This window comes from Gadus chalcogrammus, chromosome 2 (assembly GCF_026213295.1).
Source record: "Gadus chalcogrammus isolate NIFS_2021 chromosome 2, NIFS_Gcha_1.0, whole genome shotgun sequence".
Taxonomy (NCBI): domain Eukaryota; kingdom Metazoa; phylum Chordata; class Actinopteri; order Gadiformes; family Gadidae; genus Gadus; species Gadus chalcogrammus.
The window spans coordinates 1323533-1338426 of NC_079413.1; the positions used below are offsets into that span (position 1 = coordinate 1323533).

At 42.4% G+C, this 14894-nt stretch overlaps 2 protein-coding genes across 3 annotated transcripts; one reads left to right on the forward strand and one right to left on the reverse strand.

The window, feature by feature from the left end:
- The first annotated feature begins 1080 nt into the window (after positions 1–1080).
- LOC130405215 (cytochrome P450 2K1-like) lies at positions 1081–5226 on the forward strand. Its single transcript, XM_056610249.1, has 9 exons — positions 1081–1388; positions 1892–2054; positions 2153–2302; positions 2381–2541; positions 2620–2796; positions 3007–3148; positions 3778–3962; positions 4059–4200; positions 4301–5226. Exons 1-9 carry the CDS (start codon positions 1194–1196, stop codon positions 4486–4488), a joined length of 1503 nt encoding a protein of 500 aa, XP_056466224.1. The 5' UTR covers positions 1081–1193; the 3' UTR covers positions 4489–5226.
- An 858-nt stretch (positions 5227–6084) lies between these two features.
- LOC130405598 (heme oxygenase 2-like) lies at positions 6085–11741 on the reverse strand. Of its 2 annotated transcripts, none has more exons than XM_056610784.1 (6): positions 11492–11741; positions 9879–9982; positions 9495–9612; positions 8357–8848; positions 7744–7864; positions 6085–7149 (listed from the first exon to the last, which is right to left on the reverse strand). In XM_056610784.1, the coding sequence occupies exons 2-6, from the start codon at positions 9944–9946 to the stop codon at positions 7022–7024; spliced, it is 927 nt and encodes a 308-aa protein (XP_056466759.1). In that variant the 5' UTR covers positions 9947–9982; positions 11492–11741; the 3' UTR covers positions 6085–7021. The 2 variants fall into 2 exon arrangements, with proteins under 2 accessions (XP_056466759.1, XP_056466750.1); XM_056610775.1 differs by having other exon boundaries at positions 6091–7149; positions 9879–9985.
- Between the last annotated feature and the right edge of the window lie 3153 nt (positions 11742–14894).

The following is a 14894-nucleotide window of genomic DNA, read 5'->3' on the forward strand; positions in this document are numbered from 1 at the left end:
CCCGTTATGATATAACAATCAACCTACGCGTATCTTGTAGGTCTGCTGGTCCTCTTCTTCTTCTCCTCCTCCAGGAATCAGGGCCAGGGTAGGGATCCCCCTGGGCCCAGACCACTGCCCCTGATCGGGAACCTTTTGAGCATGGACTTTAGTATGTTGATTGATCTATTTGCGTTAACTTAGTCTTGGAGGAACTGTTGAGTCTAAACCATATGGCGGGAGCTAAACAAAGAAGATGGATCAACAGCTGCTTGTCGTAACTAGGTTGAGCAGGGTGTCCTTTAACCACAGTCTACCAGAGCTTATTGTAGTTTTTCTATCTATTAGATTTAAAACCTCATCGATGCACACATCTCCTTGTTTGGGAACCATGACACACGCGATGTTAAGATTTCCTACTTTAACGAAGCTCTCCTAGTGTGCGTTCAACAGTATAAGAAACTCTATTTATTCTGATTTGAACTGATTTATTGAGCATTTTTTAGCTATAAAGGGGAAAACATAGGTCTACATATTAATTTTAAGACTTTAGATTACTTTTGATACAGTGAAGATTTGGAGAACCTCGTTCACACAACCTTTCATAATTACACTTATCTTATCTATAAACTTACCACAAGTAGGCTACATGCCATGTTTAAAAATATGTATACATATTAATTTCAAGACTTTAGATGACTTTTGATACAGTGAAGATTTGGAGAACCTGGTTCACACAACCTTTCATAATTAAACTTATCTTATCTTTAAACTTTACCACAAGTGGGCTACATGCCATGTTTTACTGCCTAAGTCTTCGGAAATGTTTTTGGACCTCTCCCAGATTATTTTTACGTTTAATAAAAGGCTACAACTACAGATGGCAACTGATGATACCTAAATTGCCATAATTTAATTACATCCCATAATTGTTTGTTGTGCAGAGAAGCTGTGCTCTCTACTGAAGACAGGGATTTATTCTGTACACAGTTCAATACAGAGTCCTTGAGAAACGGTAATTATTAACAGACTCAAATTGCATTTTAGTGTGTGACCACTCGGGTGGGGCGTTTTCCCTTGCACAGGCTACTACAAAATGTGCAAACACGCTGCCACATCCATCAGTAGGACTTTACTTCCAAAACGAAGGTTGGGCGGTTACTGTACTTTTATACTTGTACTTCGGTAGCTGAAGATTATATTAGTCTAAGATCATGGCTCTACCAGATCTTTTCGAATCGTCCGCTTCAGTCCCCCTGTTGGGGGCTCTTGTAGGTCTGCTGGTCCTCTTCTTCTTCTCCTCCAGGAATCAGGGCCAGGGTAAGGATCCCCCTGGGCCCAGACCACTGCCCCTGATCGGGAACCTTTTGAGCATGGACTTTATGAAACCACACATCACCCTCTGGGAGGTGAGGCTCCTGTTGTTTTTCTTTGTTTATAAATCGTGTGGTCATTTGATCGCCCTATAGGCCTGGGCAGTCATGCGGTCACTCAGAGACCCATAGCTTGCGGATGTGTTGTGCCTATGAAATTTACAATTATGTTTTTTTCCCCAAGAAAGCTTGGTTTGTATGCAAACTTGTTGCAAACTTATTGGGGGCGAACTGTTACAAATCAGTTCAGATCATGGAAACAAGTGAGAGGAGGGACGTTATAAATACAATTTTCTCAGCAATTGATGTATTTATTAGTTGTGAAAGTAAAGTCCTTAAATAAGCTCTTTCCTCGTCAAAGGTTATGAACCTACCTTGTTTTATTAATGAAGTGGAGGGGAACCAGACTTCCCAGGTCTATAGGACTGACTATATCAAGCATAACAATACTTTATTTTCAATAGTATCTATCCGATATTTATACACTTTCCTTCCTCATTCACTGTATTTAAAACTACTTTGTGTGTTTCTTTTATCAGTTTTCCAAGAAATATGGAAATGTATTCACAGTGTATTTTGGACCGAAGAAAGTGGTGGTTCTGGCGGGATACAAGACTGTCAAACAAGCCCTGGTCAACAATGCAGATGAATTTGGAGACAGAGAGGTTTTCAAAATCGTAGACGAAACTACGGGAGGACATGGTGAATAAATTAAGCTATTTAATATTTATCGAACGAGTGTTAACTAAATTAAACATCTACTTATAGTATTTAAAACCGTAACATTTTATTTGATCCAGGCATTTTGTTTGCTAATGGAGAGACATGGAAAGAAATGAGACGTTTTGCATTGACCACTTTGAGAGACTTTGGGATGGGCAAGAAATTAAGTGAAGAGAAAATTACAGAAGAATGCCAGTACCTCATTGAGGTTATGGAGCAATATAAAGGTATGTGTCACATTTCCTCAGTTATTTGTTGTCACTTTTGATATAGGAAGAATAATAAATCATCCCTTCATGTTACAGGAAAAGCTTTTGATACTACAAAATCAATGAACTATGCGGTCTCCAATATAATCAGCGCCATTATCTATGGCAGTAGATTTGAATATGATGACCCAAAGTTTACAAGTATGGTAAACAGAGCCAACGAGACCATTCGACTGACAGGATCCCCTTCAGTACAGGTGCGATTTATTTTTCCATTGGAATTACTAGCAACTGACATACAGGACATCGCTTTTACTGACTCCGTTTCATTGTAGATATACAACGCGTTGCCGTGGTTGGGCAAGTGGTTTAGCAGCCGCAGGGTCATCAAGAATGCAGTTCAAAATCAAGCAGACATAAGCAAGATGACCCAATGTCTCAAACACACCCTTGTCCCTGAGGTGTGCAGGGGTTTTGTGGACGCATTCCTGATTCGCCAGCAGACTCTAGAGGTATGTCGCCTTGTGCTCAAACTGTCGTTATATGCGAGATTTAAATCTTTCATCTTGTCATGAAATTGTCAATGCACTTAAACGATATACAATGTATTCAACAAGAACATAACAGTATCATTCTGTGTATCTAGTCTTCATCGGACCAATACCTTTTTCCCATCTATACTCTTCTCATGTCACTTCTACCACTTTTTTTTCCAAATGCAGGAATCTGGAAATAAGAACAGTTACTACACCAATATGAACCTTAATGTATCTATTGCCAATTTGTTTAATGCTGGAACTGATACAACTGCAACAACATTAAGATGGGGTCTTCTGATCATGGCCAAGTACCCAAAAATCCAGGGTAAGGAAGTGACGATATAAAAACTGTGAAGAATATTCTAACTAGGTATTTGAGCTAGTCCCTGCCCACCAGCTGACCAGATGTATTTTACTTCACTTATAATAGACCTATTTTCTTTTAATTTAGGGGCGGGGCTATATTTGTTTTTCAGGCATTCGCTATCTCTACTCACCGCTCGTTTGAATCACACAGTTGTCATTTGGAGCGGAAAGAACACTGTCATTTCGTTTTTTTTATTCTGAAAGAGGTCCCACCTATTTACAAGGAGGGGCTTAATTTAACACACAGTGACTTTAAGAAGCTATGCTTCTGACCAGCAGATGGCAAATATACATTGTATTTCTGACTAATAGCCTATTGAATACTCTTAATGTTCTGCATTTTATTGCAACAATTATCAAGCCTACGTATAGATGTTCAACTTGTTTAAAGTCAAACTCAACAAAAGGTTTTGACAGCTGTTCAAGATTGACTTACAGAATGACGGCTTAAATTTGTCAATTTTTGCCAATACCCCATTTCAAGTCTGACAATGCAGATCAGTTTTTGGATGCAAATAACCCTAATTCATTTGGGGTTATATATTCCTGATGTATATTCCTGATGTTCTGCTTATTTTTAACATCCAGTCAAGGTCCAGGAGGAACTGAGCAGCATGATAGGGAGTCGGCAGGTCAAGTTAGAGGACAGGAAGAACCTGCCCTATATTGATGCTGTCATCCATGAAATCCAGAGATTTACCAACATCGTTCCCATGTCACTCCCTCACATCACCAGCCAAGACGTCACCTTCCAAGGCTACTTCATTAAGAAGGTCTGACTCAACGGAATAGCCACACCCACGGCTATATCATATAAAAATATCTTAATAAATAGCTTAATAACTTCCTGAATTGTCCTTTCTCTACAGGGCACTGTGGTGTATCCTCTCCTAACGTCTGTGTTGTGGGATGAGACAGAATGGGAGAGTCCACTCAGCTTTAATCCTTCCCACTTCCTGGATGAGGATGGGAAGTTCGTCAAGAGAGATGCCTTCATGCCTTTCTCTGCAGGTTCGCTAGCTCTATTAATATATATACTGTATCCCTTCTTCTGTGTTTTATCAAATACTGTGCAGATGATCTCGAGGTTTGACCCTGTTCCCTGTGTCAGGTCGCAGGGCGTGTGTCGGTGAGAGTCTAGCCAGGATGGAGCTCTTCCTCTTCTTCGCCATGCTGCTTCAACACTTCCATTTCACTCCTCCACCCGGGGTATCGGAGGACGACCTGGATCTGACCCCAGTTCTGGGCATCACCCTCAATCCTTCCCCTCACCTGTTGTGTGCCAACAGTCGTGTGTAGTAGGAGGATCCAGCTAATGATCCTATGATAGATATCACTGCTTGACTAATATACAGATGAACCTCTCTATAACGTGGCTCTTTGGGTCCACAAAACAATGACCAATTTATTGTTGGAAGATTTCACACAGTGAAGCAGTTGCATTTTTGTGATGTATCACTCATGTTGACTGCTCAGTTAAAGACACCAGACCTAGTAAGCCTGTCAACTAAATAGTCCTGCAATAGCAAGGAAGCAATAGCAAGATAAGCTCTGGCAAAGATATAATATTCGCTACACGCAAAACTTTTGATATTATTTTGCTGGTGGCTTCGTCATTAATACAAAACAACCAAGGGCTTTTAGACGTGGTTGTATCGGTAATTGGCTTATTTCTGGGACAAAGCTTATTTTGATAAAGGCAATGCAGATCTACAGAACAACAAACAAAGCAAACTAAGTGTGTGACGGGAGACACTTAAATGTTTGATTTCGCAAAGATATATTTTTTTAAAGATTATATTCCAATGGATGTACTATTTTTTAAGTGTATTGTATTTGTTAATTGATTAACAGGCTTAGGATATATTTAATGTTGAATATGTATAGAAGCATTATAATAAACTAGGGTCGTTTTTTTGTATTAAGTTAATTAGCCGATGCTTCAATCAAAAGCAATGTAATCATCGAAAAGCTCATCTTTCTATTTAACAAGAATAAAACAGCCTGTTATTTCATATGTTATGATGTGTTATATGTTATATGTTATATGTGACGTTGCCCACTAGCACGCACCTATGTGAGCCTAGCAGCGAGCAATAGCACCTTGCGTCGATTAGAATATGAGCGTGCGTACTATTATACTATGTTTGTATGTCATATATTTTTGGAAACATACATGGCCAGGCACCTGAGGGTCTTGAATGTAGGAACTAGAGCTGTCCCTACCTTTAGCCATGGCAGGTTTGGTCTTCTTTCGTTGGATCGGGTCCTCATTGAATGCAGTCTAGAAGCGCACCACACAAGCAGAAGCAGGGTCAACAACATCGAAGACCTCCATCGTCCGCACCAGGTGGCAGAGTAGCCTGCTACCAGTCCAGCAGCAACCCAGAGCACGACATATATAATATATATAATATGTCACCAGCCAGAAGCTCAGGGAGCGAGCAACAAAAAAGGCTAACAGAATTAAAGACTTGTGGAAATTGTAATAGAATAAGTGAAGAGATAACGCAACGGCGTGTATTCAGAACGACATAGTACTGGAAATGTACGGGATAGTTCTACAACAAAATAACTCATTGACTATTATATTATTGTGTTCTTTTCGGAATCGGAAAGGATAGGGATATTACCTTACCTGCATGGCCTCAACACTTTTATATTACAAAGTTTGCCCGTCAAAACCCCCACTCCTTTGCAACTTCAATAAACTGCCGCGGTTGAGTTATCTGCTTGAATTACGGAAGGAAGTTGAGGTGCAACTTATTTTTTTAAAGGATCAGATATCTGAGATTCACAACCCAAGTAAGTTCTATATTTGAACCCGTTTTTGCTTTTGTTGTTTTTTGTATCGAAAAATAGATAACATTTAGAAAAAGCAAACTGACTCATGTTCTCAAAGTAATGGTTTTATTGTTATATAATCTAAAATATAATCATTTGCAGATCCTGATGAAACTATAGGTGTAGATCTGTAAAGTGCAAAGGAATCTAACCGTGTAGGCTGGGGCCAAGTGAGGCCCGGCATGTTATGAGAGGGTGAACCTGCATGTCATGAGAGGGTGAGCCTGCATGGTATGTGAGGGTGAAACACAGGTCAGGTATTGATTTAGCATTTATAAGTGTCTTTGGTTAAACTTTGTATGCTTGAATATGCATTTAAAGATTCACGAAACAACTATTTACATTGTGAGATCAGCACAATTTATGTTTTTCTGCTTGCAATAAGAGGTGATTCCATTTCGGACCACTGTGTTTTTGCAGAAAACCGAACCGCTGAATGGTTTATAAAGTCAGGATGCCGCCGTCTGCCCCACAGATAATCTCCTCAGTTATCCAGCATATTATATACAGTACCGTTTTATGCTACTGCTAAACTATCATTTCAATACCACCATTCTCAACTAATGCATAACTTGGAAAAATTGGGCTTGCAGGATTAAAATGAATAAAAATAAAAAGTCACCATTAAAAGAACACCAATGACCTGGCAGAACAAAACGTAATTTCAAACAAATGGAAAAAAAATCGTCTGTAGCCGTGCCTCTCCCAACCCATTCCAGTCATGATGTCGGCGTATTCCTCTTCAGCAACAGACATGCAGCATTCAGTAGGCTTTAGGTCCGGCAACCACACTGGGAGAACCCATGAGAAATAAAAAGGACTGAGTTAGGTGGAGAGCTCCAGCAGGCCGTCGTGGGGGAGGTGGCAGTGGCATCGCAGGATGGATGCTCCTCATCCCATAACCATCTTCTCCCTGCTCCCTGCCCCATCCCTTTCTGTTCTTCCGCCTTCCCTCCGCCGCCTTTCCCCCCCGGGCGCGGCACCACGCTCACATCAGGTACCAGGCAGCGAATCCCGCCATAAACGCCACCCAGGCCGCGAACAGGACCTGACCCGTGGGGTGTCGCAGCACCGCCATGGCGACCTGGCAGGCGTACTCCGTTCCGCCGGTGGCAGCTGAGAGAGACGCAGAAAGCAGGGCAGGTGCAAGGCAGGGTTAGGGAGAGGTCAAAATGGGAAAAAAAAGGGTTCAAATCCTTAAAGAGCACCTATTATCATTTTTCGACTTTTATGACTTATAAACGTTGTTAAAATGATTTATAGTCATGTTCAACCACAACCATACAAAAGTGTCAAATAACGACGTGCATGCATTTAGACGTGTTCCCTGCTGACCGTCTGGGGTGGCTGTGCAGAGCGCTAAACACTAGGGACGCCGGTCGCCATTCACTTGGGTCAAATTTCCGGGATTTATCTACGTAGAACAATCTGGATTTTCCATGCATGGTAATGCTGCAACGTGCTCTTCCGGAAGGTAACCAATCACAACGGAGTGGGGTTGGCAGGAGGGGGGCGAGGGGGCCGAGAAGGACGAAGCCGAGTGTTGACAGAGAATGCTGAAAGCGCCCAGAAGAGAGGAAGAGTTTCCCGAAAATCGACATTGTTTTTTGTGCTGTGATTCGTGTCAGGTTGCTCTATAGGAGTCATTAATAAGAAATGAAGACCAGAAAAGTAGTATAATAGGAGATCTTTAAGAAAAGCCCTTTTCACCTGTTTTGGCGGCAAAGTAGGGACACTTGTTTCTGTCTCCTCCCTCTCCATGGACGGGGAGGCCTGCATCCATGACCTCCTCCGGGAGGCTCCTCCCTATCTCGTCCAGCTCATCAAACACCTGTCAAATCAAACACAGAAATACGACGCTGTAACAACATATGGGTTACATAAGAGCCGGACGTCTGTTGCTAGGTGATTCTGGCTAAACAGAAAGTGATGAGGTGTCCTCCTGATGCAAGACACAGCGACGTTGGAGTCAAGCAGGTCGTTGCCTTGGAAGCTGGACCTCGCTGTTGGTGTGAGCGTGTGTTTTTACGTAGGTCACGCATAACCTACATAACACTTAAGAGCTGTACAGAGGCATACAATTACCGATCGGTTATTACTCACTCTACGCCAAGTATCGAAATCAAAGCACAAGAAGTGACAAGAAGAGACAGGAGTAACAAAGGTCCCAAGAAATTAACTTTTTGTGTATTTCAGGTCAATTGAGGATATACAGTATATTCGATATTCCTTATATCTACTTTAAAAACCCAAAATCCCCAGACACTCTGATGTTGTGATACGCTACGTTCGCCTCCACCATGACGGCCTCCTTATGACTCACCTGCATGTTGAACCCAAAGGCCCGGACCGCCTCGGCCACTATCTTCTTCTTGGTCTCCGCGTCCAGCTCCAGCTCGTTCATCCTGCTGCGGTAATGCTGCTTGAACGACTTGGCGCTGTGGATGTTGTCGAACGTGTAGAACTCCAGGCCCTCCCCGGTGGGGGGCAGCTTCATGGCCCGCTGGGCCACCTTCTTCAGCACCTGCCCCCCGGAGAGGTCCCCCATGTAGCGGGTGTACGCGTGGGCCACTAGCAGCACCGGGTCCTCCCGTCCCACCTTGTGGATGCGGTCCACGTAGGCCTGGGTGGCCGGAGAGCAGCTGACCACGCTCCGCCACCCGGGCCCGTAGAAGAACTCCAGGTCCCGTGCCAGGGCCTCCCGCCTGTGCAGCTCCTGGGGGAAGTAGAGCGGGGCGAAGTACGGGTGCTCCCGGTTCCTCTCGATCTCCTCCTCCATGGCGCTGTAGGTGTAGTAGAGCGCCACGGCACCGAGCTGGGGGGGCACAGGGCGGAGCGCCGCTGTTAATGGGGACCGCCGCTCTGAGGGTACGTCTTCTACTGGTGTTGTAGGTCCTGGTACTTAATGTACGCACTTATTGTATGTCGTACGTCCTGGTACTTAATGTACACACTTATTGTATGTCGTACGTCCTGGTATTAAATTTAAGCACTTATTGTATGTCGTACGTCCTGGTATTAAATGTAAGCACTTATTGTATGTCGTACGTCCTGGTACTAAATGTAAGCACTTATTGTATGTCCTACGTCCTGGTACTTAATGTACGCACTTATTGTATGTCGTACGTCCTGGTACTAAATGTACGCACTTATTGTATGTTGTACGTCCTTGCAATTAAAAATAGTACTTAGCATCGTGTAGGGTCTAATCCTAGCTATCTTTGTTGCGTACGAGGAATGGGTTAACCTAGTGATGGTTAGTGCTTGGCACTTGGTTCTATGAACATCCTTACTGTACCGACAGAGATATATTGTTGTTTCTCTTTCTTCTGACAAATGTACTTTACTTATTGTAGGTCGCTTTAGATAAAAGCGTCTGCTAGATGGCCTAAATGTAAATCTCAATGTACTTCCGCAGCCGTTCAATGATTGGACCCATTATTGTTGGTGGAGAGACTGACCTTGAATAGCTCTTTGCGTATGCGGCCCCGGAGGAAGTCTTTGACAAACTGGGTGTTCTCGGCCTTCTCGTGGACCTCTTTGGTGCCCGCTGCCAGAACCTCAGAGAGGTCCTCTGGACTGGAGCAGAAAAAGTTGTTTACACTACCAATTTAGCAGAAAATAAGAGTGAGAAATCAAAGTTTTTTTGTGGGAACTGTAATACAGTATGTTTACAGGCCGACGGGACAAGCGGTTCTGACCCGGTTCCCACCAAACCAGGTTTACCCCAAACCAGAGTTGGACGCATCACTGAATGACCAGAGCAGTGTGTCTTGGTGAGTCTGCAGGTGTCTGCATGAGGACTGTCACTCTACTATGGGAATAACAATGTGTTCCAGCCCTACCTGAGAACATCCACCCTCCCTTCATACTCTGACGCCTCTCCGTTGGCTGCACTCTGGGTCTTCTCCATCTTCACGGCGTCGGGGATACGATGCACCGGTCACTCCTACTGGAAAGAGACACACATGGAAATGCTTCTCAGTCCATTATATTAGCACAGACCTAATCCCCCTTCATAGAAGGGTTTCATAGAAACGGTGGCTTTATAATAGTCGTTATAAAGATATAACAACTATATCTTTGATTATGCTTCTCAGTCCATTATATTAGCACAGACCTAATCCCCCTTCATAGAAGGGTTTCATAGAAACGGTGGCTTTATAATAGTCGTTATAAAGATATAACAACTATATCTTTGATTATGCTTCTCAGTCCATTATATTAGCACAGACCTAATCCCCCTTCATAGAAGGGTTTCATAGAAACGGTGGCTTTATAATAGTCGTTATAAAGATATAACAACTATATCTTTGATTATGCTTCTCAGTCCATTATATTAGCAAAGACCTAATCCCCCTTCATAGAAGGGTTTCATAGAAACGGTGGCTTTATAATAGTCGTTATAAAGATATAACGACTATATCTTTGATTATGCTTCTCAGTCCATTATATTAGCACAGACCTAATCCCCCTTCATTGAAGGGTTTCAAAGAAACGGTGGCTTTATAATAGTCGTTATAAGATATAACGACTATAACTCTGATTATGCTTCTAAGTACATTATATTATCAAAGCCCTAATCATGGCTTCGTAGAAAGATTGTATAGTAACGATAGCTTTATGATAGTCGCTATAAAGATATAACGACTATAACTTTGATTTTGGTAGATGTATATAAATAGCTGTTCTCTGATCGGGACCGGAAGCACTTTATGTTTCCTGTTCCATTTAGTTCGAGGGTATGACTTTTTCTGTTGTACTATGTAAAGAATGACATCTCTATGTAAGTTCAGCTAATCACTACTTCCAACGAATAATTTTATTCATTGCTATGCAGCATTCAAAAAGCGGAACACAATAGTAATGCATTTTCATAGCAAAGCGTTATGCCTATCGTGATGTTCCCTTGTTTGAATGTCATAGTCTAAATAAGAGCTGGTTGTAGGTAAACAAACCAACTATGACCTATATAGATGGCCCAAGAGATCTTAAAATAGAACCAGATAATTTAGCACTGTTATGACAGTCCACTAATACTGCTCGGATTAAAAGTGTGTGCGCTGTCATTCTGATTTGTGTCTGTGACCTTATTCACTGGGACACGGGGACAGTTGGACAGTTTGACAGAGGGACACTGTGACAGAGGGACACTGAGGCACAGGGGTACAGAACGACAAACACAACGACTGTCATTGTCACTGTCAATTCACTGAATACTTAACATAAAGCATACTAGTGAGAAAAAGCCCTCGAACAACAACATGGAAGGGTCGGACAAAGCCGCTCACACAACAGCGGTTCTGAGGGAGAATAACAACTCGGGGGTCGACATAATCCACATCTCCGACGCGTTTGCTACGCAAACATAGGCATCGGTTTAAGTCGTTTATAGAAAAGATTTAGTTTACATAAAAGATAAAACTACCAAAAGTGTTATTTGTTCATAAGGACTTACCAAATGGGCGGTCCCAATGAGAACCAGTGGACAGAAGGGGAGTTAAAATATAAAAACGGGTAACGCAAAGCAACAGCCGAGTTACTAATTTGATAATGTTTATTATTAAATTATTTAAGGTTTTAAATTATGTCCAAAAATATAGAACTAGGACACGACCATCACACTGCGCACCAAACAATAACCAGCGCAGATCTGCGTGCGCTACTGGGGAGCGAAACCGCTGAGCAGCATTGGGGACCGGAAGAACTGTGTCTGGACCGGAAGTGCTGCGCACTCAGCACCAGGTGACGTGGGTGAATCACACTTTTCACTGTGTATCTGTGAAACTCGACATTATGTAACAGTGTGTAGGCCTACAGTATGTACAGTTATGAGACCCATGGTGGAGACACGCACATGCAACATAGACACATATTTATACATATATTATTTTTTTTCTTCATAAAATACATAATCAAAGTGAGTATTTTTGCAGGATTTAGCCCAAATGTATACCGTTTCTTGGTTCCTGAACACCAATAGGACTATAACAATTACTATAGCCTATAGTTCCTACCAATTACTACTTTAACTTATGTACTGCTTTAAATAGGCCTAAAAGATTATTCAGACAATACTTCTTTCTCAATACTTGTGCTACGCGTCGCTTCTCATTTTCCACATCATGCAGTGGTCCTATTTGGCCAAGAGATGTCGCTAACGTCACGGAGTCTTTTCACCAATCAACCGCATTAGTACTACAGTTCATGGTTCGTTCCGCAGTGATGAGAAAGCTCTGCTTGCTGGTGGATTATTATTATTTTTTTCTTATTCACACACACACACACACACACACACACACACACACACACACACACACACACACACACACACACACACGCAATCACACACACACGCAATCACACACACACGCAATCACACACACACACACACACACACACATTGTTTTGAATGAAAACACATGCTTTAATTGGTTTACATTTTTGATTATACAACGTGTAGTAGCCTAATAGATGGAAAAAGCTAGGGTTTGCTAGGATTTTTCTTGTGTTTTATCACAACTCATGAAATTGCTGCGTGTGTGTATATCACCCCATCCCTGCTTGTTTGTCTCACAGCAATGTCAGACGTTTAATTCACAGTCTGTCACACAGCCACCCTGTTGCAGATCCACCGCGGTTGTGACAGGCGAGCGGTCTAACGAGGTGATTCACTGCCCTCCGACGAGGCAGGCAAGCTGTTCCAGCTGTTGCAGCTGCTAATTGGTTCAGGAAGCGGTTATCTGCCACACGTCCTAGATCAGGGTTCCCCAATTAGTTTTTCCAGAGGGCCAAATTTGGTCAAACATGCCATGCCAAGGGCCGAAATGTCGTTTCATTTTTCTAATTCGCCATTTTTATGTGCAAATTTAGCTTTAATTATAATTACTGTTTTTGCGATAATGCAGGAGGGCTAGATCAATTAGGTTTAAATAGCATCCAGCTTCGACTGGAGGGCTTCAATCGCTTCGTACATGTCAGCAACAGTGTGGTTCTTGCCTTTTAGCTGCAGGTTAAGGTGATTCAGATGAGACATGATGTCACAAAAAATTAACATCTGCCAACACCTTGGCGTCAGCCCGCCAGAAATTCGCGGGCTTTTGGGCTCTGCAGGCTGGATAAAAATGACACACGTTCATCACGCAGGTCGCACACCCTCTCCAACACACGGCCTTTACTCAGCCAGCGAACATCGTTGTGCAGCAACAGATCTTTGTGTTCAGCTGACATTTCCTCGGCACCTGCTTTCATAGCTCCACAACTTTTGTTTAGATTTTTTCCTCTTGATTTAAGATTTCACCAGCCATGTGAATTGCACATTGTTTAATGAACTCTGCATCAGCAAAGGGCTTCTTAGCTTTATCAAGCATCCAGAAAACATGCAATGAAGCAGCTGTTGCGCTCTCTTGTGCCGATGCCGTTTTGCATATGGTTAAAACTGACCGCTTGTATGATGTCAACATGCTTGCAATCTTTGGTTTGCGTTGCTCAGATTTTTCTGGGAAACTTCCATTAAAGCTGGCAGCATGCAAACAGTTTGTGTCAGGTTGTCCGATTTAATGACAGCCACCCTCTGCTTGCATATTAAGCATGTCGGCTTTGCGTTGGCATGGTCCGGTAAAGAAAAGCAATACTCATCGGTCCATTCAGTTTTAAACTGGCGGTTCTCCTGGTTGACCTTCCTTTTCATGGCAAATGACATGTTTCTTTCATCAATTTTCAATCCGTTGATTTTTGGATAGCGGGAAAGTGACGCACGAAGCACGTTATTACGTCAGCACGCAGTAACGTCAACGGTCAAGTGGATGGTGTGGGCTGAGGGGAAAATATAGCAGACCGCGCAAATAAAAAAAAAAAAAAAAAAAAAAAAAAATTTTTTTTTTTTTTTTGGAGATGACATGTGACATGTGGGTCTGCGCGGGCCGGACATTTTGCTCTTGCGGGCCGGATCTGGCCCGCGGGCCGCTAATTGGGGTTCACTGTCCTAGATCAATGGGATGAGAAATCGGTTGGCAAGAGATGTGAGGGGGAGCGGCCAGAGCGAAAACACGAGGTAGTTTTTCGGGAGTATTTTGATCAAAAGCTTTATAGACACACACCCATGCTATGTGTCTCTCTCATCTTGTTATCTGTCACCTCAACATAGTTCCATCTAGTTCTATTCAAATATTCATGGCATGGGTTTTTGGACAAAGAAATTAATATGAACGATAGCCATGCTATTATAACTGCGCATAAGGTGTAAACACAAGGGTCTTTTGTGCTGGTTACTGTATTATTCCTATCATTCCTTGACTGCATTATTATACACAGCTCTAATCAGAAAAATAATAGTAGTCCTGGAGATGAGACCATCTCGAAAGAACTGTTTTTGTCATGCACTTACTTTATTATTCATAAAGTGTATGACATTCATTAAAGTGTGTATTAAGAATTAAGAACAGGGACCATTATCTTGGCCCGATATCCATATTTGTACAATGGAATATTAGTGGATAGGGACATTGCCATTCACCGACCAATAACGAATTATAAAAAAAGGCACACACACACACGCACGCACGCACGCACGCACGCACGCACACACACACACACACACACACACACACACACACACACACACACACACACACACACACACTGCCACACACTCACACACAAAAATGTTTGTGGGAATGCATCATGTAAATTAAATAAGAGGACATTCAGGGCGCTTTACAGAGACTGAATTCAACCCAGCTATTATTTGCAAATTAAAGAACAACAGAGATAGCCTACAATTACACCCACGTATGGGAAGATCACGGCTATTTTGTCTCTGCATCCATGTTTATATCTTGTAAAGATAAAGTTATCTCTTT